This window comes from Populus trichocarpa, chromosome 15 (genome assembly GCF_000002775.5).
Source record: "Populus trichocarpa isolate Nisqually-1 chromosome 15, P.trichocarpa_v4.1, whole genome shotgun sequence".
NCBI lineage: Eukaryota > Viridiplantae > Streptophyta > Magnoliopsida > Malpighiales > Salicaceae > Populus > Populus trichocarpa.
This window is the reverse complement of record NC_037299.2, coordinates 8,559,504-8,586,422: the sequence shown is the minus strand read 5'-3', so window position 1 is coordinate 8,586,422 and position 26,919 is coordinate 8,559,504. Positions and strand designations below refer to the sequence as shown.

Here is a 26,919-nt window from a genome sequence, read left to right as displayed (position 1 = left end):
TCATAGTGCAAACACTCTATGTGTATAGTATGGTTTACAATACAAAAAATCTATATCTACAATAAATACATAATATTTTTTCTATACCTTTTAAAATATAGTATAATATTACAATGTTAGGTCACCATTATAACTCTGAAACGTGAATTCATGATGGTTGCTCCTCTAATATTACAAAATACCTACTAAGAAAAAAAATAAAACATAAAAAATAAAATTAATTTTCAAGAACCTAAACTTGAAAAGATCAAAAAGTAAATTTATAAAAAATAGAAATTATAAAACCTGGAATATAAAACTTAGAAGTTCCCGAAAAATAGGAATAATTTATAAAAATAACTGGAAACTAATGAAACGTTTTAAGAACCCATGTCTTGCAAAAAATTGTTTCGTTGCCATAAAGATATTTTTAAGATTTTACAAGTTAGTTTTATCTTTTTAGGTTTTTCAAAAATGGATTTTTTTCATTTTTAAGATTTTACAAGTTAGTTTTTTTTTCTTTAGTTTTTTCAATTTTTATTATGAAAATATTATCTTAAAATTAAGAAGCTTAAATATTTATTATGAAATTTATATAATTAAGAAAAAAATATTATATGATGTTAAAGTCTATGTAAAGAGTAAAATTATCTAACACAATCTTAAAACTAAGAAAATAATATTAATATTCAAATAAAAATAAAAATAAAAATAAAATAAAACCTGCAATATTTTTAATAAAAGAGTTAAATGGAAAATCAAAGCTAAATAATATAATTATGCAATATGATATCTAGAACAAGTAAACCGTACGTATCTACAAAAGAAGAAAAAAAGTTTAGTAATTTTTTAATTAATATTTACAATATCAATTTCACTACTAATTTGTTTTTTTAAATAAATTCATTTCTTTTGAACAAAACTTTTGGTAATGGAAAAAGTTTTCTATTAAAGTCTTTTGGCTCTAAAATCTCTACATTAGAATGAAGTACATATTTTATTCAAATTAAGATAGTGCTAAAATCTCGCCCAATATTTTTTTAACTAGAATTCTTTGAATTCAAAAAAAAAAAAAAAATTATGGAGATTTTTAGGAGGTGATTGAAAGTGTAATAAAAATTATTTTTTAAAGTGTTTTTTTAAATATATTAAAATAATATTATTTTATTTTTTAAAAATTATTTTTGATTTCAGCATATCAAAATAATTTAAAAATATAATAAAAATAATTTTATATAAAAAATTTAAATTTTTAAAAAGACCCGTTCCCAACCGTTCTTAATTTAATTTTTTACTGAATTTTATTTAATTTAGAGTAAAAGAGGTTTTCTACAATCCAATTGAAGCTTTGATTGCTTACAAGTTTAAGCATCTTAGAAGCAGATTTGCCTAGAAGCAGATTAATTTGCAACAACGTGTGAGCAACTTGCTGGTACCTACTAATAATAAATCTGAAAAATTAGACTCTTCTGCTTGGATAGACCGTTGTTCTTAAAGTCACAAAGTCATCTGAGTTCCTTTTTTTTTTTTTTTTTTTTTTTAATACTTGATTAATGGATAATAATCATGGGAGCATTGGATCATTGGTCGAGTGCTATTAATTATACATGATGATGCCCTATTACTAATTAAGCAACCAAACACGACAATTTAAAGGGAAAAAAAATAAAAAAAATGATAAATAAGAAGCAATCAGGTCTGCCCAGCAGAATCATCTACAAACAACCCAGTTTAGTATACTGAAAAAAAAAAAAAAAAATAAAGGGATTTTTTTGTTGTTGGAAAAATTCCCACCGCATCTATGTTGGCCGACGTTTAGGATTTTTCTGAGAGTAGCTACGGTCATGCTCATGCATGGAGACGTAGATATACCACCAACAAGTGCATGCTGGTACCGTTTATTTAGTTGTTTAATTCGTAATCAGTTTCTTACCTTCCCTGAAAATTCTCAATCTGAGAGAATAAAGGAGAAGTAACAGTTACTTGAGAATCATCACTGACAGAAACACCAGAGTCTCCTCCACAAACTTTTCCATTTGGCTTTTCGAAGGCAATAATGTGACTGGTGCTTTTATCCTCTGGAAGATCTGTTTGAGTTTGAGAGGAAGTCTCCTGAAGCTGCAAGGCATATTCTAGGTTCCACAATACATCTCCCATGCCAGGCCTGTCAACACCATGTTCTGCTAAACATTTCTCCGCAGCTTCCACGTATGTTTTCAGTGATTCTTCGTTGATACTTCCGGCGATATGTGGATCGATTATCTTGTTAAGCACTCCCTTCCTGTGACACTGCATTGCCCACTCAGCCAAATTCACCTGCTCTCTTGGTAATGCCGGGTTTAATACAGGCCTTGCACATAAAACCTCAAACAAAACCACTCCAAACGAATAAACATCAGATTTCTCAGTAAGCTGCTGTCTCCTGAAGTACTCAGGATCAAGATATCCAAAGCTACCCTTCACGGCAGTGCTCACATACTGTTGTTCCATTGGTGCAGCTTTGGAAAGCCCAAAGTCTGATACTTTTGCAACCAAATTCTCATCAACAAGTATATTTGTGGTTTTTACATCGCGGTGGATGATGCCTTGTGCTGCGCCGGTGTGCAGATAATGCAAACCTCGAGCTGCACCAATGCAAATCTCAAGCCGTTGTTTCCATGACAAAGGGGCTTTTTTTGAGCCATAGATGTGGTCACGAAGTGGGCCATTAGCCATGTACTCATAAACAAGAATCATCTCTGATTGTTCATCTGAGAAGCCAACAAGTGATACAAGGTGGCGATGCCTTAGCATGGAAAGCATTTGTATTTCTGTCTGGAACTCGTTTATGCCCTGCTCTGATCCTGGGTTCCCTCGTTTTATTGCCATCTTTGTTCCATCTTCAAACACTCCAAGATAAACTTTTCCAAACCCACCAACTCCAATCACTGCCTTCTCATCAAAATTTTGTGTGGCATTCTGCAATTCACTAAAACTGAAGTACCGGCCAAGACCTTGATTAGAAAAGTAGCTAGAAAAACCACTTTTGCTTGTCCGGGAACCAAAGATGCTTGATCTCCTCGAGCTGCTCTTGCTGTTCGAGAAAAAAGATTGGCTGGTGTGGAGAGGAAGGAGCCATGACGAGAAGCTGTTTCGCTTCTCCCAATCTCGAGGCCTCTGTTGCCACCGGATGCACACAATTGCAAGTAACAGCATTGCTGTCACCCCCATTGCAAGCCCAACACCCGCAGCAATCTTCATTGTACGTCCTCCACCTGATGATCCATCAACGCCAAATAAACCATCCAAGCTCCTCACTGAGTTGCTAATCTTTATGACCTCCAATCCATTAAGAATAGCATTAGAGATGCCTGACTGCATGCCGGAAGCAGGGCCAACCTGAACCCTGACGGAACCATTCCTGATGGACGAGGCATTGAGCACAAAATCTGTATAATATGCAGTTGAAAGGGCATTGTTTATGGAAGAAAGATCAAGACCTGACACACTCATCATGCTGTTTATATACACGTTGAAGTACAAATCATTAAGGGCCTGGCTGACAACGTCACAGAAGTGCATTCTGATCAAGTAGGAAAATCCAGGATCAACATTCATCTGCCATGTCAGATTGAAGTTTGGTTGCAGCGTCTCAGATTCTGCCATTTCATCTGCAGTTGCATAAACCCAGCTCGGTGCGATATATGGAGTTGCTCCACTTTGCTGGTATTTGACAGCACTGGGAATAATGGATGCATTCTGCGCTCCTTGGGGAAAGACGTTGTATGGGGTATCAGGCAGCCATGTCCTTGACAAGGTGTCATTCATTGGAGTTATGGTTGGTCCTCCAACATTCAACCGATAACACACTTCAAAAGCATGCTGAAACAAACCATTTAAAGTTCCATCTTGGGGAACTGTGGATGCAGAATCAGAGATAAGACCGTCCGGGGCAGACACAACTTCGATGGCATTGATGAATGCAAAAGATCTCTCCTTGGGCTTGAAAAGGAGGGAGAATCTATCACCGGAAACATTAAAGAGATATTCCTTGAAAGCCAATGTGGAGTTATCTTTGACAAAGAAGTCATGTAAGAGGACAAACTCATCAGTGGTGATACTGAAAACAGCACTGGTTAGATTGTATACAGGGTGAGGAAGCGGGTGAAAGTAAAAACGAACCCAATGCCACCCTGGACGAGTGATGTAAAATGTATATTTTGAAACAGCCGTCAAAATCCTTGCACTGCGAAATAAAGGGAGCGCAGAAGAAGAGACAGAAAACCCTTTTACGGAAATGGAATCGACAGAAGTTTGTACATCTTCATTGGTTTCAAGGTAACTCCGCGAGGCAGAATCAGATTTGAAGGTCCGGCCATCATCAAGCTTGGTATCCTGCGGTGATCCACAATCAATTAGATAGTTATCCGGGGGTGTGTATGCAGCCACAGAAGAAGAGTCTATTGCGGGAGTGGAGTTTACAAGGATGAAAAAAAGATTGGAAAGTAAAAGCAGAGAAAGGGAGGAGATCGGCCAGTTCTGTCGACCTTCCATTCTCTCGAGGTGGTGTAGGAAAGGGTAATGTTGTTTGTTAACAAAACGGTGGCCGCAGCAGCAGTGGTGGTGACATTGGATGGTGTTTGAAGGGTGGTTTAGCTTTGCACGTAATAAAATGGCCGCGAAGTTGAACAAATAAAGAGAAGATAGATGGGAGCAGGCAAGGGAAGGACGTGCAGGGTTGTCATGTTATAATAATTGGATTGGATGGGCGGTACGAGAGAAGACTTGGTAAGAAAAATGATCCTTAAAGCTTAATAGCGAGCTACGCGTTGAACCTTGTATGCCACTACTACTACCAACAACAGCAGCAGAAAAAACAATCATAAATGCCTGCAAACCAATGTTTTATATTCATAATCAATTAATCACCCACACCACTACTTCTGCTTACTGCTTAGCCATGTTTCTGCTTACTGCTAATGCCCTTTTACGTTTGGATTTGAACTCTTGAAATTTGGATCAAAACACTAAATATTCCCTTCATCCGAAATTTGTTTGCCCCGTTTTTATAAAGATAAAAAAAAGGCAATAAATATAATACCACATCATCCAAAATTACTCCAACCTTTCATTATTTTCATTCTCTCGTAATCATCTTTTGATATAAAATTAAATATTTTGAGAATCTTTTTATAGTTATGGCATTCTTGATCTTTAAAGGTTTTAACTTATACCGAATCTCGTTTCTGTTACATCAAATACATATGGTTTTAACAAGTATAATGAAAAACTAAACACTTCATAGCATGTTTTGACAAAACATTTTGAGACAGTTGAAAATAGAAACGTGGATAAATAAAATGGGACAACTGTTGGTTCTGCTGACTAACAATATTAAGGTAAAGGCTTATGAGCTCAATTTCCTTATTATTTCTCTTCAGGACACGAAGAACTTGACTTGCTACAGATGAGAAATGAGTTTTCCTATTTTGATGGATTTCAGTTTAAAATATTGTATAAAAAGAATGAGATCCACGATCATGGGATGAAGGAATATTGGTTGTATAAAATGGATATTTCCATAGCATCCGATCTATGAAAATTACACATTTTCACTGCATCCTGCAGCCCTGTTCTGATGTTCTTAGATATACCAGTCCGCGTCATATCCTCTTTTGTACCTCTTTTAGCACCTAGAGAAAGTGTACTTTAAGGCTCAGTCTTCGCATTCTCATTATCACTTGAAAACCAGAAAAGAAAAGAAGAGAGGAGAAAACATACACAGATTAGATATTCATTGTTCCCCTTCGAGTGGATTATCCTGTAATATATGGTGTTAACCCACCAATTGTCACATCGCTACCATAAAAAGAAGAAAATAATAAACATGCACACTCGCGCACACAAACAGAGATAAGATGAAGATACATATAATATGCCAGAAAAATAAGAACACTTCGGTTCTTTGTTCTAATCCTTCTGGTGGATTATCCTGTACCCATGCTATCTCTGCAACACGATACCTACATAAAAAGATTTGAAGGACATAAACTTCGTTTACAAGGCACAATAGCACAGTTTAGTATTGGTGCCAACATAATCATGGTAAATAGATGATACAGCACTCAAAAGAAGATCAAGCGAGCCCATCTTGATCCCAAGATCGAAGGATGCTAAATCTTCGGCGACTCTCAACCTGGATGAAATTATGCTTTATGAAACAACCAGATATATTATAAAGCGAAGGTGACAGGAGCTACAACTAGACATAATGCAAACAGGAATGCACAATTTAAGATCGAATGAGACCCATTAGCAGTGGATTCTCCTTCCCATTTTATTTTTTTCTTCTTCAGATGTGTGGATTCTACAGCCATGAATTGTCCAATTAATAGTTCCAAGTGCTATTCAGTTACCTTCAGAGTCGAAGCATCATGAACTCCTTTCCCATTATAAATTTAGGAAAGATGCTTGCCTAGTCTAGTAGTAAAGAATGACAAAATTATGTTGAATAATTTGAAACATCAAAGTTCAACAATTTTGTTTTCCATTACGGAGCATAAAGAAGCTATCTAAAGACTCTGTTTCTGGAAAGCTCCTACAAACATTTTCCATTTTTAGCCTCGCAATGCTCCAGCAAATCTGAGTCTTTACCAAGATTTTAGCCAATTTAAACCCAGCAAATTTCTTTCTATTTTAAGCCTAGCAAGGCTGTTGCAAACGTTTTTCTTTTTTAGCCCAGGAAAGCTGTAGGGAATTTGAATCCAATAAAACTTTGGCAAGTTTAAACCCAGATTCCTATTTTATTTTGAGCCTAATAAAACTCTTATAAACCTTTATTCCATCTGGTAATAATTTTAAGTCTCAGAGAATTCTCGTATTTTCTTTTGTGATTGAGGTTTAAAGGGCTCACACAAATATTTTTTTTTAATTTTAAAATTTTAAAAGACTCTTTTATTTTCTTTCGTGTGTTTGAGTTTTAGACGATTTTCACAAATGTTTTTTTTTTGTCCTAAACAATTCTTATAAAGTTAAGTTTAATTTTGCTGATACGAGGCTTCCATGATTGAGTCTTAGAGGACTCTTACTAGATTATTTTGAGTTCTTCACTTTATAAATGACTAGTTCAAAAATCACTAAAAATTAATTACTATATAAAATGATAAGTTAAATCTTGATGGGATTTTGAACCTACAAGAACTCTTGTAAATCTTTCTTTACTCTTAATATTTTTGTAGTTTTTACTTTTAATTAAAAAAATACAATATATATAATTTTTTAATTTTTAATATCAATACATTAAAATTATCAGAATAATCATAGAAGAAATATTAATTTAGTATTTTTTAAAGTAAATGTAATTTTAAAACGCACTCAAATATAATTAAAAATACAATAACAAACAAGCATTAATTTAGATCTTTTGGATTCTCATAGTTCTTTTGGGATATGATTGCTAGAAATATAATTGGTGAGAATGTAGTATTTGTGTTTAATTTAAAATAAAAAAATCTAAATAATATATTTTTATTGGGTTTGGTTTATAAGGAAGTTTTATACAAATATAATATTATACCTTTATAAATTGAATCTATAGAATCTAATAATAAATTTAACGTTATAAAAGAAATAAAATTACACGATAAGATAACAAATCAGCTTCCAAATTACTTCACACATATAATAAAATCATTAAAATATATATTAGTTGTTCAATAAGTTACAAGTTTACACCAATTTTATTAATATTGGTAAAAGTAAATATATTGTTTGTCTATTTAAAATAACATTCGTGGGTTGGGGATAATGTGATGTAAGAAAATTAATATTTTTATATTTAACATTTTTTTTTTATAGCAAAAAAGGCATTCAAGATATCTAGAAGCGTGGAATTTGAAATCTCCTCCACCGAACACCCTCCTCTTACTATATATATATATATATATATATATATATATATATATATTCTTTGACACAGAGGGAAAGTCATTGGTTTGGTTTGATTTTAAGTTTTTCTTACAATATTTGAACAGCAGCTGTCCCAAATATACGAAGAGAAATGGAAAATATCCCGAACGAACTTGGAAGAAAGTAGAAGTTGTGGTTCAGAGCGTTGCTCATGAGTGAATTTTCAACTCTCAACAAAATGAAGAATGTTTTGGTGTACAATCAGAATCTGTGCAGTGTGTTTTCCTGTGATGTTGTTAGAGTAGCGTAGCTAGACTTGTATATGGACAACTTATGAGGGCAACTAACCACTCATGATCGTCATCTAATCTTGAAAATCAGCACGAGGAAGGAATGAAAATCAGCATGATAGTTTTATTAGCATAGCTAGCACCTCCTTCATGTTTGGTCTCCATTGTGGTGCCTCTGCCGTGCATCCTATTCCAATCCTTAGTAGGTCACACATCTCCTCTGCTCCCTCAGCCAACCCTGAGCCCAGAAGCACTACTGGTATCCTAGCTCTACTTAATCCATGTCTGCCGCTTCCCATCACCCTTCTAGCCCATTCCAATAGGCACTCTTCTCCTCCATCCACAGCTCGCCTCCCTGTTGCCAGTTCCATTGACAGTACCCCAAAACTGTACACATCGCCTTTGGTAGTCGCGTGGAAAGTTTGTCCGTATTCCGGCGCAACATACCCAACGGTGCCAGCCACCATTGTGCTCACATGGCTATCCCCGACATCAACAAATCTAGCAAGACCAAAGTCAGTGACTCGTGCCTTGCCATCTTTATCTAGCAGGACATTGCTAGCCTTGACATCACGGTGCACAATCGCAGGGTAGCACTCATGGTGAAGAAATACTAATGCGCGTGCCACATCAATTGCTATGTCAATACGTCTCCTCCATGTTAGCCTCGTCCTATCTGATATAAGATCCTCCAAGCTTCCACCCTCCATGTACTCATACACCAATATTTTCTCTGTACCATCAAGGCACCACCCATAAAGTGTTACTAGGTTTGGATGAGGCCAGCCGAAGCCATTTCCAGTTAGAACTTCCATTTCAGCTCGAAATTCCTTTTCACCTTCAATTCCTTCTCTCTGTAGCTTCTTAACTGCCACTTCTCTTCCATCAGGCAATACTCCTCTGTACACTGTTCCAAAACCTCCCTTCCCAATGATTCTGCTTTCTGTAAAATTGCCTGTTGCCTTCAAGATGTCAGCATGAGTGAATGCTGTTCTGTCCAAACGTATGACCTTAACTGTATCTGACGACCATGGAGATGAACTCCATGAACTTGATGCAAAGTCATGCCGGAGGTGTTTGGTATCGTCTAAGAGGTATCCTGGTGACTCTGCTGGACTTTTCACCAGCATGCAAACTACAAGTGAAGCAAGTCCGCAAATTAATAATGCCACAGTCATTGTTAACAGCACCAGAACTGCAACCCACTTTTTAGGCTCTTTCTTCTCGATTTTTGGATATTGATTTGGCGGGGAACCCATGGAATTGTTGATAAAGCTGGGAAGTTTCAGGAGTGGATCGCCAAGGTAGGAATCTTTCTCAAATGTTGCCAACTGCCCAGTTGTTGGGATTGTACCAGAAATTAAAGGATTGTAAGAGATGTTAAACTTGCTAAGCTCACTCAAGTTGTTCAAGCTTACAGGAAACGTGCCAGAGAAGTTGTTGCAAGATAAATCAAGATTCTTTATGCATTCGGCGTTCCCAATTTCATTTGGAATTTCACCGGAGAAGGTATTTTTGGTGAGGTTTAAGACTACCAGTGGCAATTGTCCAATCTGTGGAGGGAGCGTACCGCTCAAGTTATTGAAACCCAAATGTATCATACTGAAACTATGCATCTTACCAATATCTCCAGGGACCTCTCCAGAAAGCTGGTTGCCGCTCAGTTGAAGATAGCCTGAGATTTGAAGTGTACGGACAGTTGATCCTGCTGCACATACCGGGAAAAGGCCAACCCCTTTAATCAACCTATCCCATATGCTTCTGCAGGTCTTCCGATTTAGAATTGTATATATAAAACTGAATGGTGGATAATCTGCAGGAATCCACCTCTTCATTGTCAAACACTCACCTGAGCCAGCGATGATGCCTCCATCCCGCTGGTTTGATTCAAATGTTTGCGAGGGGTCCATTCCTACCTTCATCAATTCACGCGGAATACTCCCAGAGAGCTGGTTGTTGGCAAGGTTCAGCCACAACAAACTAGTGCAGCTTCCCAATTCAGCCGGAATTTCACCTGTCAACGTGTTGTTTGCAAGCATTAACCACAAGAGTGACCTCAACTTTCCAAGAGAAGAAGGTATTTGTCCACTTAGGTTGTTGAAGGAGAGATCAAGAGCTTGCAAGCCTCGAAAATTTCCATATTCTTGTGGTATATTGCTGTTAAATTGATTATACGCTAGGATCAAGAACTTCAAGTTGTGCATTTCAGAGATTTCAACAGGTAATGGACCCGTGAAGCTGTTGTTGCTCAGATCTAATCCAACTAGATTAGGTAGTTTGAGAATGCCTGAAGAATTTATGCCGTCGATATATGAATTCCCGTGTAACACCAGAATCTTCAGCTGTGTGAATCTCCCAAATATCTGCTGTATGTCACCCCCAAAATGATTTCTGCTCAAATCCAAAAAGGCCAAGTTACCTAAGTTCAAAAGAGACTCTGGTATTGTCGGAGAAAATGTGTTGTTCCCCAAGAACAAACCTTCTAGACTTGAAATCAAACCTATCTCAGATGGAATTTCTCCGGTGAAACTGTTTCCCCACAGATTCAAAATAGACAAATTCCTGCAATTTGATACCTCGCTTGGTACCTTGCCAATGAAATTGTTTCCTGATAAGTCCAACACTTGCAGGCTACAATTATTCTCAGCAAAGAATGACCCTGAAACTTCTCCGCTGAGATAATTCTCAGACACAGAAAACTCCTTCAGCCTTGAAAAACCTTTCCATATTGCTCCACTGAAAAAGTTGGAGCTTAGATCAAGATACTGCAACTTCAAGCAGCCATCAAAGAAATTATCGATCCCACCACTGAAATTATTCGCTGAGACATTTGCCACAATCAAGTTGTTACAAATTCCCGGAAAGCTGAACTGAATTCCACCAAAAATCCTATTCGTAGACAAATCAAGAGTCTCCAATTTGGTCAAGCCAGTCAGGTTGAGCTCACCCTCAAGGATGTTATGTGAGAGGTTAAGATAAACAAGATTCTGACAGTTGCTCAAGTCACCAGGAACAGCACCACCGAAAGTGTTTTGAGAAAGATCGAGGTAAGTGAGGGCCGTCAGGGAAGAGAAGTTGCCATACAAATCTCCAGAGATGTTATTGGCAGCTAAGTTAATGCCTCTAACTCTTGAGCCATCAAGTGTGCATAGGATTCCAGACCAGTTGCAGGGATTTGAGCTCTGCTGGTTCCACTGAGAGTACTGTCCTCTGTTTACGTGGTTTCGTTCTTCGAGGAATGATTTCAAGCCAAGAAGGACTTGTCTATCCGTGTCAAGCGAATCTCCAGACACTACTACTGAACCTACAATTAATTAGCAGAAACAGAACATTCTAGTCAGGTCATCGGCATCTCAATTCCTTGAATATAGGATTTCAGAAAATATTTTTGGACACCATGGAAGGATAATAAACATGAACAGGTAAATTATTTGTAATTAATGAAGTTAGGGAGTTGTGATTGTACTCGTGCCATGCTCAAGGCTTATACTATCGATCAAAGCAACTATACAAGCATAAAGCAATACCATGATCATCAAATCCTAGGAATTAGAACAAGAAAAGAAAGAATCTAAGCCAAAAAAGATTAGTACGTACCTGTAATCAAGATTAAGAACATGAACAATACAATCCGCCATAAATGATCAGTTTCGTCTTCTTTCATGATCAGACTTGCTACTGTCTTCTTCCTTTTCTTCTTTATATCTTCAGGCTCCTCACAACCCCATATAAGAAAAACACTGCTTGTAAGAAAATGGCTGAATCGCAGGGCCTGCAGACTGCAGGGAGACCAAACCAAACATGGAAGAAACGCTTCGCATAGTTTTATGTATATTGTTTTGTAATCTATAGTAATGAAAATAGCCATTATACTATAGAATATAGCAAGTTGACCCAGTGACTATGAAAGAAATTTGCTCCTTTCATTGACTATGGCTCAACATCTGAAAGAAAAATATATTAAATTTTCTCAGGTTATTGTAAATGTCATATTTTTCTTAAAAAGATTTAGCATTGGTTCATAACTAAACTGATTTGAGGATGCTCATATCCCTCAAGAAACATGTAATAAGAGGAATTAACAGGGAGATTGACAGTTTAAAGGGTGCTCATATCCCTCAAGAAACAAATTTGATTAATAATATTCTCTTACAGCCTTTACGTGTGTGTTTTGTACGGTGGATGGAAAAGGCTTGAAGCAAGTAAGGGCCGGTTAGCCGCCCGTGTTGACCCGTTCATGCGTTTTGGCCGCAGTTTGACTCAGACTTGCTCAAAGAAATACTTGTCACGTTAAAAATAAAATTAAAAAAAAAAACCAAAGTTTTCCCCCAATCAGTACAAGTTTGAAGTTTGAACAAGGAAAAATTGATATTGAAAATGATTGATGGGTGCGTGAGAACCATTATACGTCTACGGACAAATATATGTGTGATCATATATGGCTTTAGAATATAACACACACACACACACACGTACGGGTTTGGTAAGCCACAGTTCACGGTTGGTGATTTTAAAAACGTACATCCTCTAGCAATTCAGTTTTTTTTTTTTTTTTGATAATTTTGAGTTACTTTTATATGTTAATTGAAACTAAATTTATATGTTTTTACAGTGATTTGATGAAGTCAAAGAAAATTTTAAAAATAAAATTCTCAAATAAAAATAATAATAATATCAATCCTTGTAATTCTAGACAAATCAAGCTGCTATCGATAAATATGCCTCAAATATATTTCAAGTTATCTTAATGAAAATCAGATGAATAAGATTGGAAAAAAAAAACTTTAATTGATTCAACAACTAAAAAATAGTCATTATATATAATTATGGGCATCAATCTTGGAGATTTAGCTCCATTGTGGGTATCATGATTATTAAAATCACTAAATCAAGTTGGTTGATCTTTTATATAACTCGTTCGATTGTGGCCGTATCAATTTAGTAAAACACTTGATTTGATTTATAAAAATTTAAAATCACAGTATTTTAATATTATTTTTTTAAATATTGAGACAATGATGTCTTTGATCAATATAAATTAATCTACAAAACATATTATTAATGGGTTCAGACAAGTATTGACTTTTAATTTTTGCACCCGGTGCAAAATCATGTCTACCAATATATATTATAACAACATCATCATACACAAATCCGCTTTATTATTGTTCTTGTATTAGCAAATAAAAACATGATAAGAATAGAGTATGTGAGTTTTTTTTCTTTTTAAAAATACCACTCCAACTCAATTCAGCAAACAATGCATTTATCATTATTTTGTTGCTGTTTTTTTTTTAAAAAAACAAGCACTAATTGGCAGACTAGGCAAAAATGCATATTGTAAAAATAAAAAATTGTTTATTACTATATATGTAAATAAACATTTATCAATCATATTGATAGAGATATCCATTTAGTTGATAATGATTTAAATAAATTTTTAATAGACCCTTGATAATTCGTATCCTTAATTAGAATACATCAATTCTAAACATTAATAATAAAAAAACTAAAAATACGCACAAACAATAACACTCTCATTGGATTCCATATTAAAATAATCATTCCAATGAATTGTTCTTCATGTTTTTTCAGCAGGATCTTCGAGGAAACTCCCACCAAATAACACCAAATGCCACCTAAAAGAGGACGTTAAGGATTTTGCCCCCAGGGTTACAGTTATCTTTGAAAACGATGTTTTTTTTTTTAGTCTCCTCCTACAAAGGGAATCCCTATCTCTCTCTCTCAAAGAGGTAGGTAGGTTTGTCTGGCATTATCGTCAATGTCACGAGCTCAAATGTCGAGCAACATAGAGGCATATAACAACAACAAATGTCATCAATCCATCGTGTCTTAGGATCAAGCTTTACGGCAAGGGAAACTAGCAATCCATCACCCGTGGGATTGTCAGTCTCTGAAGTTCCTGTCATCTTCCCTCAAGAACAGCAAAGTCAGAATGAGGGCTCTAATTGTCAACCATTGTGTCATCAAATTTTTGCGAGCCTTGATATATTTATACATGACGAAAACAATCCAAATAAACAAGGGTTTTCAATTACATCACTGTGTTTCTTTTACAAGTTATTTGCATCATCACCGTGTCTAAGGAATTGAATAAGAACATGCATCTTTCAAATGAAGTGCCATGGACTGAAGAATTAGATCTCGTAAAGGAGGATAACATTTTTGTAAGGACAGTTATGAAAGGAATGAGATTAGATTTCGTTTCTTTTGCAGTAAAATATTCATGGAAAATGTTTTCATAAAAAGGGCACACGTTATTCACTCACTTATTCACTAAAATATTATTTCTTCTCCAAAGTATAGAGGGGCTCATCGACTCTTGTGTGCACGACGCCCAACTGGATTAGCCAAAGTCTGGGTATAGAATTAATGACTCCTTCATCAACTCAAGACATGGAAAACACTATTGCTTACAAGGAGATTCTCCAGAAAACCCACCAAAAAGGTAGGAGCTGGGGAATCATATAAATTTAACTGATAAAGTCATTTATCATCAAAACTTTAATTACCAAAAATAGGACTAATTTAATATTTTATTAACTTTTATTTGAATATTGGATGTTAATTGAGTTATTTTGATGGCCATCTTCATTGTTTAGCTGAGTTTACTATAGGCTACTGTCGCCGGGATGTAAGACGATGAGCATGAGAAAGAGAGATGAGGAAAAGCAGTTGCCAAGCTACATTGAATGCAAATAAAAAAATGTACAAGGTTTTATTTATGCTGAACTATTTAAACTTGCTGGGTGTTAAATAAAAACGTGTATAAAGGGGAAGAAGAAAATGGGGGGAAACTTGACCTAATATTTTTGGAGTACTTACGTATAAAATTCATATAAATGATAATCGCATATAATTCAAGATCTTAAATAAAAAAATAAAACAATAAGATAAAGGAATATTTTATTAATATAAATATTTAAATATTTTTTTAATCAAATAAATAAAAATCCATTCATGTGGAGTGTATCATTACTCGATCTTGACCCTTGTTTCAATCAATTTTTTTTAAAAAAATCAAAAATGCATTTTTGATATAATTTGGCTAATTTTGGCTATTTTATAAGTTTCAACCTTTATGCTTATCATATGCATGTTGTTGAATTTTTAAAATAAAAAAAATCTAAGAAAATCATAAAAAAATCAACGAGAAATTGTATTGAGCATAATGATAATTGAGTAAGGGATGAGGGACTAACATGAACATTTCTGATCCCTCCCCTAAACAACTAAGAGATAAGATTGAAAAATAAATAAAAGAAAAAAATAAAATAAGGTGATAAGATGAGTAATGGGTAGAAGGTTTTAGAAGGTGGTGAGATAAGAGAGAATAAGGAATAAAAGAGAAAATATTAGGTAGTGTAAATAAGGGACCCCATCATAAAAAAAAAAAAAAAGTGGCGAGGGGGAGAAAAAAAGAAAGAGAAAGAAGAGAAATTTTTTAAGGAAAAAAAGATAGTGTGTAGGAAGAAGGAAAAAGAGAGAGAGAGAGAGAAAAAAAGAATAAAAAGTGAGAAAATCCAAAGAGAAAAAGGAAAAAAAAATAGAGTGAAAGACATAAAAAGATAAAATTTTTGTGCAGGGAGAGAAGAAAAGAGGGAAAGAGAAAGGAGAAGAAAAAAACAAAAAAAAAATCTAAAATCAAGGGGGGAAATGACAATAAAACAACCTCCTCTCTAAATCTCTTTCAAGGCTAGCGACATATCTCAACTCCACCAACCACCATGATAGATCCTAGCATCATTGACAACTCGATCATGCAACCTTCTCTCTTTAAGAAACCAAAATCTAGTATTGACAACTCATCTATATAGTTGTAGCCCATAACCACCAGATTAGGCCTTTATCGCTACCATCTTCTCTTCTCGAATAACTGTTAGCAACCCCCACATTTACTACAGCAGTAACTATGCAGTGGAGATGGTGAAACAAATTGAAAGAGAATATGAAAGAGAAAGAGAAAATCAAACCTTCAAGTGACATAATCTCCCTCCATAAATAATAGTGAAACTCACTGCCAGTATATGAAGGAAGAGGAAGGATCAAGGCACACGATTAGCCACCAGAGCCTCTACCCTTAGTTGGAATGAGTAACCATGCGCCACAACCTTACAGTGTTGGTGGTGTTATACGTGTTGATGTTATCTTCTACTGTTCTAGCCTCTCCAATGAACCTCAACCACTTTTGAAGTTCAATTTTGAATACAAAATGAATTTTTTTTAAAAAAAATATTGATTATTGTTGATGATTTTTCAATTGATTGCATATAATTATAATTATTGTAAAATTTTTGAAGTGTTGGGGTTCACACCATTATGTGGCAAACCCGGGGACAAAATATTGCTAGAGATTTATTTTTAAGATGGAATAAGGTTGGAATCAACACCCTGCGATGAAGTTAGGAGGATTAGGTTGTAATTGGTTTATCTGAGACGTAATGGTTTGATCTTGACGTGAAATTTCATGTACAGTGATGTTGTTTTTATTTGTTATGTTAATTTTTTTTTGGATGTCGTGTGATGATGTTGTTTTTATTTGTGATGTTGTGTATTGATGGTTTTAATATGCAATTTTGAGTGTATTAATAGTTTTATTATTCATAGATCCACCTAGAATAAATGAATCGTCAATAGACGTTGTTCTAGAGTGTTAATTGGTAATAAATGAAATAGCTTAATACATTACATTATTGTATTCAGAATATCCTAAAATATTTTTCCTCTTTTGCAAAGTTATGGTATATTAATGGTTTTATTATTCACAAACCCGCCTAGGATAAATGAATTTTTATTGTGCATTATCCTGGAGTGTCTATTGGTTGATAATAAAGTTACTTAATACATTACTTTATTTCATTCAATTTTTTTTTTTGAAATATTATCCTCCTTGAAATAATATTGTGTATTAATAATTTTATTATTCATCAGCCCATTTAGGATAAATGAATCGCCATTGGATTTTGTCATAGAATGTTGATTGGTTGGTAATAGAATTGTTTAATACACCATATTATTGTGTTTAAAATGTTTTGATTTTTTATAAAAAACAATATATCCCAAAAAAATTAATAATCCTTTTGTTGTATGAATTTAGATTTAGATTTTCTATAATCATGTGTGTTGATTTTATTCCAATGTTCTTGTTTTGAGATATCTTTGTTTGGTGTGATAAACGAGTTAGAATTGGATTGTTGTTATTTCACATAGGCTTATTGAGTGAGTGGTGGCCTTTGAGCCCATTCTAATCAATATAATCTTCAACAAGTTTATGTTTATTATTTGCTTACATCCTTACAAGTTTAATGCTCATATTTTAAAAGTGAGAATTGAGCCTTGTTACTAGGTGCTTGTCTCAAATTACTACCTTACATCTTAGTATTTTACCTTTAATAATAAAACATGCATATATTAGTTTAGAAAAATATTAATATGTAAGCACAATTAGCATATTTATCATTAAAAATAAACAACAATGCAACTTACCTCACGTATAATGTATAAAGTGATTGTTATCTTTTCCTATTACATAATTATCCATTTACCCAAAGACCTCTAAAATATCAATTAGGATTTCTAGTAACCATGGAGACACCATTGGGGATCTTAATAAGGGATACATTTTATATGTTTATTTTTTTAATGATAATGTGTATGATGTGCTTTAATATATTCTTTGAATGTCTTTGTTATGCTTGTTTGTCTAAATTGATTTGTTGCTTGTTATTGTTTGATTTGATGTTTAGATCTTTATATATATATATGTTTATTTGGTTAATTTTTGTGTGATCATTTCATTCATTCCTATTTTTTCTTGATTTGTTTAGGTTGGATATGGAGTTGTGTCTACTCACACACCATACAACACTTATCTTTCACTCACACATTGCTTTAGGTTAGCTTGGGAAAGTAGCATTGCCTCGATGGTCTCTAGCCTAGGTAATACTCTTGAAACTACTAGACTCTCATGGATAGTCTATTTGGTTATGGTATATAGTCGATGTGCTAATGCCATAGTCTATACTCTTTGTACCTTGTAGGCCTCAATTCAGCCCATTAAGATTGTGAACTGAGTAGTGGGAGACCTTTTTTAGACCAACTTAGTTGGCTAGCCTACCCATGCATATAATAACTAGAACCTTCCCTTATGATATTTTTGTTTGGTTTCTTGAAAGCATACAAACACAATTAAAACAATAATTTAAAATTTTTTCAGGAGTTTCAAAAATCTTATTAGACAATCTAGAGTCATTTAAGGTTTATACAAAAATAACCTTAAGATCAAATCGTGTTTCTGAGGTTTGATTAGTTTTTTTAAGGCTGGTTATTGTAAACCACAAGCCATCCAAGTATTTAACCTCTAATAATAATCCATAAAAACCACTAGTGAGGAATCTCCTAAAACTTTTTTTTAAAAGAGAGAGATCATCAAGCTTTTGAGTGTTAGCTTTTTATTTTTGTTTTTGGTGTTTTTTTATACATATGTTTTATAAATTGTGTGGTTTTTCTCTCTACCAAAAAATATAAGGTATAACATTTTATTTATCGGGAGATTCTATTAACCCTATAATGGCAAAATATGAATTTTCCGCTTAATAATATTACATATATATTTTAGGATAATTTTAAAAATTTATTCAATCAAGTCATATTTAATTAATTGTCTCAGTTTAATTTCTGACAAATAGTTTTTATTGTGTGTCACTCATTAGGCTTCTAATATATTGGCTCAAATATAAATTATGCCGAATTGAAATATGATTAAATAAATTAAAAATTTTAATTTATTATCAATTCGATAATTATTTGATTTATACTTGAAGATCAAGTGCACCATCTAGAAGCGTGTCATATTATATACTGACATTAATTTGAGCTATTGAGACATGTAAATACTATATTCTTTCCTTTATGAAAGAAAAATGTTTTAATGCAATAAAAAATTCATAATTATAATCACTTTATAATTTTCTTTGTAAAAAATTTTTTGCCCTAAAAACTTTATTTTTACTATATATTCATTAATCAAAGATTAGCTCCATTAATCAAAGTTAAATAAAAATTAAAGATAAAGAAAAATATTTATTAATTGTTACACCATGACGTTGGCCAGGACTCCCTGAAATAAAATTGGGGACATGGATTGCAAAAATTAAAGGAAACTGGGGATCCTAAAATGTGCACCGGTTTTAGAGATTCAGGAAATAGTTAGTTATGTTTAAGGGAAGAACGACATTACCCTTACAACATTCTTTCTTACAAAATGTTGCTTTTACTATGTGTTTTCTCCTAAATTTATCTTTGTGATTGCTATTAATTATCCTAATTGTTTTCATCTTTTTTTTTCTATATAATTTTAAATTATTTTATGAAAAAATTAATGTCGATCCCTAAAAATAAAAGACTCTTTGATTTGCTTATTCGTAAAAAAATGAATCTTGACATCAGTTCCTTTTAAAATGAGAATTATCGTTCTTAAAAACTTCGATATTGCTCTTAAAAACTAAAGACTTATTGAAAAGGGCTAAATTAAAGTTCTAATTTTTAATTTCTAAGTTAACACCTAAAATTCTCGAATTTTATCCCATTTGCTTCAAACATTAAAAGTAAATGATTTTATTTTAAAAAATCAGGGTTGTGTATTTTAGTTTATTGGGTATGTTGACCCAATAAGCCTTCTGATTTTAACCAAGTGGTAATGGAGTTATTAAACTTGTTATTAAATTCAAATATGAAATCAGAAGTTGAATTTCACTGTTCACCCACACCCAATGTATTGTGGTGCATTCCTCTTTTTTTTTTTTTTACTTTTTTGTTTTTTTTTTCATCTTTGTTTTTTCCAAATTTCCTCTTTTTTCTTTTGTTTTTCCAAAAATTACTTTCCTTTTTTTTCCAACTTTCCCCCTTTTTTGTTTATTGTTTTTTCAAAATTATCTTTGTCGATTTTACTTTTTAATATTGAGCTGGTTAAAAATTTCGCTTTGTAATTTTTTTCCTTTAAAATACTGTGAATTTTTATTGTGTTTTCCCACATGGTTTTTCTTTTTTATTTTTTGATTTTTCAAAATTATATTTGTTGATTTTATTTTTTTTATATTGAGTTAATTGAGAATTTAGTTTTATAATTTTTTTTCTTTAAAATATTGTTGATTGCTTATAGTGTTTCTCCGTATGGTTTTTGTTGTTTTATTTTTTGATGATTTTCTCTGAAATTAACTTTTTTGATTTTATTTTTTAATATTGAGCTGGTGAAAAATTACAGTTACAATATGTGAGAAAAATATTGTAACTTTCCTCGCAAATTACTGTGAATTGTCATAGTGTTTTTTCCCACGGTTTTTTTTCCAGTTTCTTTTGTGTTTTTTTTTTGTAATATTTTTTTCCAAAATTATTTTTATCAATTTTATTTTTTTAATATTGAGCTGGTTAGAATTTAACTTTGTAATAAAGCTTAATCATGTGGAGAAAATATTGTAGCTTTCCTCACAAAACACTATGGATTGCTAGAGTGTCTCTCAACATGGTATTTTTTTTCTTATGATTTTTTCAAAATTATCTTTGTCAATTTTATTTTTTTAATATTAAGCTGATTGAGAATTACAATTACAAGTCATTACAAATAAGGTTAAATCATGTGGGGAAGCACTGTAGCTTTCATCACAAAACATTGTGAATTGCTACAATATTTCCAACATGGTTTTTTTTCCCTGTTTGTTTTTTGTTATTTTTTTTTCTAAAATTGTATCTGTCAATTTTATTTTTTTAATATTGAGCTTATTCAGAATTTAGCTTTGTAATGTTTTTTATTTAAAACATTGTGAATTGTTGCAGTGTTTTCCCATATGATTTTTTCTAAAATTATCTTTGTCGATTTTGTTTTAATATTGAGTTGATTAAGAATTATAATTATAATAAAACTAAATCATATGGGGACATCGTTGTAGCTTTTTTCACAAAACACTGTGAATTGCTACAGTATTTCTCTAAATGGTTTTTTTTTATGATTTTTTCTAAAATTGTCTTTGTCGATTTTATTGGAGAAAACACTGTAGTTTTCCTCACAAAACATTGTCAATTGCTACAACGTTTTTCCTCGTGGGTTTTTTTCCTTCCAAGATTATCTTTGTTGGTTTTTTTTTAATGTTAAGTTGGTAGAGAATTTAGTTTTGTAATTTTTAAAAAATATGGCGAAAACAATCATTTTGTTCAGTCTCTAAGTTTTTGATCACCAACACAACTTTTTTTCTCATCATGAAATATTGGCTCCATCATACTTTTAATTTTTATTACTTATTACTTATCTAGCGCTGGTTTATAATTATAACACTATTAAGTACATTTATTTTATAAGCCCGCAGCAGGTCGCGGGCATGCCACCTCGTTTACACATGAAAGTAGATAACTAAAAATAAATAGAGTGGAAAAATTTATAATTATTATTCTTTCTATAACTAGAAACTATATCAAAGAATGGCACTGCCATACCTAGAAAAACATACTATCATCTGGCAAATAACAAAAAAAAAATAAAAAAAATAGAAGAACAAAAAACCAATAAGATTTAAAAATCCCCTCGTGGACTGATTTTAAAAGATAAATTAAAAAGTAACCCACGTCATTCTTAAATTAAAAAATAACATTATAAAAGAATATTATCATGCTCATCAAAGAAACACAGTTTACACACTAGGCCTTAAAATAGTGCTTTCTTGTATGTCAAAGGAAAATAAGGTGATGTTCATACCTGGAAAGATAAAGATGTTACTCCTTATCTTCTACAGTATTCACTCCTTGAACTTACCTTCCTTTTCTTTTTCTTATGGTATTTTACAGGGATAAGTAAAAAAATCAAAAAACTGATTAAACTGAAAAAAATAACTGAAAAAACCGAATCGTAAAAAAACTGATTAAATCGATTAGAATTTTTAAAAAACTAACTAGCTCGGTTCGGGTTCGGTTTTATAAGCCTGAAATCAAAAAACCAAACCGAACCCAAACAAAAAAAACCGGGAAAAAAACCGAGCCAAACCGGTAAAAAACCGAGTCAAATCGGAAAAAAACCGAGCCAAACTGAGCCAAACCAGAACCAGTTGTGGTTTTTTGTTTTAAAAAAAACCGGTTTGGTTGTTTTTTTAATAAAAACCGAACCAAACCGAAAATGATCACAAAAAAAAAAAGAGACAAAAATTAAAAAAGTATTTCCCTTTGTATTGTCTTTTAATTTTTGTCTCCTTTTTCTTTTTTTCTTTCCCCCCTCTCCTCCATCAAGTTAAAAAATATTTATAACTTAACGTAACAAAAACCTTGCCTTAGAGAACTAAAATTATTTGTAATTCATCATCCTCATTCTATGCGTATAACAAGACGTGAATATGAAATATAAATTATAATAAAATTAATTAATCATTTGAAGAGTTTTGTAAATTTAATAAAAAAAACTTATTATGAGTATACGCAACAACGCAAAGAAAAACAAAGCATCCAAGAGTTTGAGAATATTTGCACCTACTGACGATAACATGGAGGACAGATGATATATACAATCTATAGTGGCTTGCGTATAGGAATGTAATGAAACAAATTAGTTAAAATAACAAGAGATGCTGCTATAGCAAGACATAATATAAGAGGATCGATCAATCGCTTACTCTGTACATTCTGGAAACACTGTTTAACGTTCAATGATACACGCTGAAATTTACTTGCATAAAATGTCTTACCAGGACTAGAATTTCATGTTAAGAACCTTACCCAGTGGCTGATATTCTTTGGGTGCACTCCCATATGTCGAAGAACTGAACTCTCTTGATGTAGATTCCTCGTGAAGCCCCACTATAGCTGCCTTTATCCTCTGCTTTTGTTCTTGACGCCTCTTTTGTTGATCTTCGAGTATTGTTTTAGCTTTTTCAGCGGCTTCAGCCCTTGTAACAGCCTGTTCTAACCTAGTCCTCAACTCCCTATTTTTCACAATTGCAATCTCCAACTCTTTCTTTAGAAGTTGTGATTCGTACTTATTTTCAGATGTGATGGATGTGATGGACATATTGGAAGATTCTCTTCTTAAGAATTCACCGGCCTTCTCAGCTTTCCTGATCAAGAACTCGTATTCTTCAAGTGAAATTGTTATATTTCCATCATTCTCATTTCTTCTCTTCACAGATTCTGCATTTGACTCATTTTTCTGAAAAGCGTCTACGTCTTGACATGAGTACTTTTCATATTGATCAGTGTGCATGAGCCCAAAGTCTTCAGATTCCTCAGTTACCTTATCTAATCCTTTTAACCTTTGATTTTCCCTCTCTGCTGCTTCAGCTTCGACTGCTAGCTGCTGAACGGCAAGATATAATCCGGGTTTTACACTCCCAGACCTTGCTTCAGCTGCTGAAAGTTCAGACCTTCCTTTATGAAGCTCAGATTTTAGCACTGCAATCTCAATCTGTGCTTCTTTCTCTCTTTCTTTAATTTCATATATTTTGGTTTTTGCTTCCTGTAGCTCATCCATGAGGATTTCCATGTTACGACTCAAATGGCTTGCCTCTTCATTTTCATTCTTTAGTTCTGCTTCTAACTGATTCAATTCAGTTTCCAATGCCCCAAAGTAAAATGTATGATCGGAATTATCTCTTTCCTTGACTATCAAATCCACGTTTAGCTGATTCAAATCTTTTACAGCATCCGAAACAGTTTTATTAGATGAACTAAGTAGTTCAGATGCTTGATTGAGTTCCGCCTGTAGCGAATCAACAAGTACAGATTTGGCTAGCAGCTGATTTTCCAATTCTTGCATTATTTCCAATCGCTTTTTCATGTCTTCCACCTGCTCTTGTGCTTGAGCAGCCATTTCCATTGCTGACTCTAACCGAGCATCTTTATCAGATAAAACCATGCACTTCTCTTTTTCAGCTTCAAAGGAAGCAAGCTTTGACACAAGAATAGCTTCATTGAGCTCAGCGACATGCTTTACCAGTTCTTCAGATCTTTTCTTTTCCATGTTTGCTGCAGTTGCCATCAGCTCTGCTTCTGCCAGTGCCTTGAGATTCACTTCCCTTGCAGTAGCAAGTTGTGTTTCCATTCCAAGTATCTCTTCCTCTGTAGACTTCAATTCACTCAAAACATGAGTAAGCTTCTCCCGTATTTTTCCAGTTTCTAAAAGTTCATCAGTCATCTCCTTTACCTTGGCCTCAAGTTCATGTATCCGAGTCCTAGCTTCTCTACAATCTTCACAGTATACGTCTCTCTCAACCTCAGATTTCTTCAACAGTAGGGAGAGTTCCTCAGAAGATTTCTGATAATGCTCTAGCTTAAGTAGCAGCTGCGAGTAGGCGGAATCCTTCGCTGCCATTTGCACCTTGTAATTGGCCAAATCTTTTAGCAGGGTTTCAACATCCTTCTCTTTTTCCATCTCCTACGGTTAAAAAAAAGCTAGAGGGAACAACAAAATAGCCAAGAAGTCATATTCTATACTTCGTAAAACACTAAATACAATATACGAATGAACCTATAAAAAATCTTGAGAAGCCAAAGCCAGGAAGAAATAATTTAAACAAAATACAACCAAGCAACAAATTAAATCTGCAGTTGCTTAGCCAAGTGATCAGCTGGGGAGTTGGCTTGTGTAATAGCAAATAATCTTTATTACATTAACAACATTTCAAATATTAAAACAAATTATTGAATTTTAACCAAGCCGAGTAGAAATGAAACGGAATGAGTTCCAAACAATATGATATATAAAGAGAGCTTACATCACCACTGACACCGCTAGACCGGGGTTTCTTGTGATCACCTTTCTCTCCGAACAAAGTAAGGGCAACTTTCATGCACTGATTCGATACGTTTGGTTTCAATCTCACCAACAGTATGTATATCTCCCAAGAAACTATTTCAACATGAGCCAATAACCTGCGACAAAAATCGTAACCGATAGTTATAATTAAGCATGGTTGTTCAAAGAATGAAATTAATGCCAGAAAGACATGATCTGTGTTAGTTCTTAGCTTAAACGATTTGTAGTCAAATTGGAAGCTAGTTTTTATACACATCAAGAATCTAACCGTAGGAAACCAAAGTAAAAATGATGCCTAACAGATCGATTTCGGCCATCAAGACCATGCCATGCATCAAAACACATACATATATGAGAAATTACTTTCATTTATAATCATACAACCCTATTCTACTTCAATAATACTTCGAAAGAAATTTAAACGGTACCGGTAATTGCAGTGAAATGAATTCCAAGTAAAGCAGACTGGAAAATGAAAATTAAAGATTGATAAACAAAAGAAAGATTTGCATTGTCTGTTTGTTGTAGAATACGAGGTGTTTAGGTCTTGTCACAGCTGTGAAGACTACAATGTTTTGCGTTGAAGTAATCGATTTTAAATCAAAGATGGTTGTGTTTTTCGGAATTTCCGCGGGATTAATCATATTGTCCTGATCTTTTCTAATCCATAGCTGATTTTTACGGTAAATTTATGTTAACAAAGAAATTTTTTTCTTTGGTGAAATATTTCTAACATGAATTTACGTAATTAATAACACTTGGGCACTAGGAGAAAGAGAGTTACTTTTACTCCGAGCAAGAACCTACAGGAATTTCTTAACATTAAATGAAGAGCTTACCTCGTTATTCTAGTTTTGCTCATTAGTAACCCTACAAATAACTCTACAGAGCTTTACTGTTAATCAAGCTACATTAAGATATTCATCCCATTATTTATATCCATTTTCTCCTTTTGGGTTCCTAGAGTTTTTTATTCTTTTTGGCTTTGGTCATTAAAGTACTTTTTTTCTTTGTGTTTTTGTCCTTCCATGTTATCATTGTTTTACATGTTCAGCTTTGTTTATTTGTGCACGCCCTATCATATGCAATGTGGCAAAGATTATCTTTATGTTATATTACATATTGTTATTACGAAATACAATTGTGGGGTTAAGTTAAAAAGAATTTTGAAAAAACATGGACCAGTATTAAGAAATGGTTTTCTCATTTGTACTATTCAAGAAGCATGTCATTCTATGTTTTGGTCCTTGTAGTTTTTAAAGTTTTAGTTTCAATCATAAAACTTCATATTTCTTACATTTCAGTCCTTCATTATTAGGAAAGGAGAGAGAAAGTTATTAGAAAAGAAAAATAAGAGAAAAAGCTCTTGGACGGCCACATTCTAGCCTAAAAAAACATCGATTTTGGTGTCAATAGATTTGTCTTGAATATAGAAGTTCAATGAAGGCTGACACGATCAAAAGATTGATGTCTTCTTCCAAGTGCAGGAGTGTCAAAGTAATAAATAACCCGGCAAGACCAGGGTCGAACCACAAGGAGGTTAACTATATAAATTATAAATAATAATAATAATAATAATAATAATAATAATAATAATAATAATGAGTTAAAGAGAATTTAGAGATGTAAGATTAATGTGAAGATTAAACAATGATAAAAACAGTTGTCAAGGTTAGAGGATCCACTAATGGTATTTTAAATAAGTATAATATAAACTCTTTTTATTACTCAACTGGAAACCACACACAAAGGAGGTTCCAATCGGATGATTTGTCATCAATAGCTCATTATAAATTATTAACATGATCATATTAATTATCTTATTCAAGTAACACCAAACTTTTAAATATTGTCAGGAATTCATGATGCTAACTTATGTTAACAACAAATCAAGTTCCTTTCATAACACAGTTGTAGGTTATACCATACGGTTGGCTATGAAAGTGTCAAGCATTT

General features: G+C 33.3%; 3 protein-coding genes across 3 annotated transcripts; all 3 read right to left on the bottom strand.

Annotated features, from left to right (window-relative positions):
* Positions 1-1,550: 1,550 nt before the first annotated feature.
* On the bottom strand, positions 1,551-4,693 carry LOC18105785 (probable receptor-like protein kinase At5g61350). Its single transcript, XM_006374387.3, has one exon. It carries the CDS (start codon positions 4,510-4,512, stop codon positions 1,909-1,911), a length of 2,604 nt encoding a protein of 867 aa, XP_006374449.3. The 5' UTR covers positions 4,513-4,693; the 3' UTR covers positions 1,551-1,908.
* A 3,242-nt stretch (positions 4,694-7,935) lies between these two features.
* On the bottom strand, positions 7,936-12,255 carry LOC18105784 (probable LRR receptor-like serine/threonine-protein kinase At1g74360). Its single transcript, XM_006374386.3, has 2 exons — positions 11,754-12,255; positions 7,936-11,460 (listed from the first exon to the last, which is right to left on the bottom strand). Exons 1-2 carry the CDS (start codon positions 12,022-12,024, stop codon positions 8,267-8,269), a joined length of 3,465 nt encoding a protein of 1,154 aa, XP_006374448.2. The 5' UTR covers positions 12,025-12,255; the 3' UTR covers positions 7,936-8,266.
* Positions 12,256-22,902: 10,647 nt separating this feature from the next.
* LOC18105783 (protein WEAK CHLOROPLAST MOVEMENT UNDER BLUE LIGHT 1) lies at positions 22,903-25,308 on the bottom strand. The gene is made up of 3 exons (XM_052447672.1): positions 25,232-25,308; positions 24,923-25,079; positions 22,903-24,582 (listed from the first exon to the last, which is right to left on the bottom strand). The coding sequence occupies exons 1-3, from the start codon at positions 25,306-25,308 to the stop codon at positions 22,903-22,905; spliced, it is 1,914 nt and encodes a 637-aa protein (XP_052303632.1).
* Between the last annotated feature and the right edge of the window lie 1,611 nt (positions 25,309-26,919).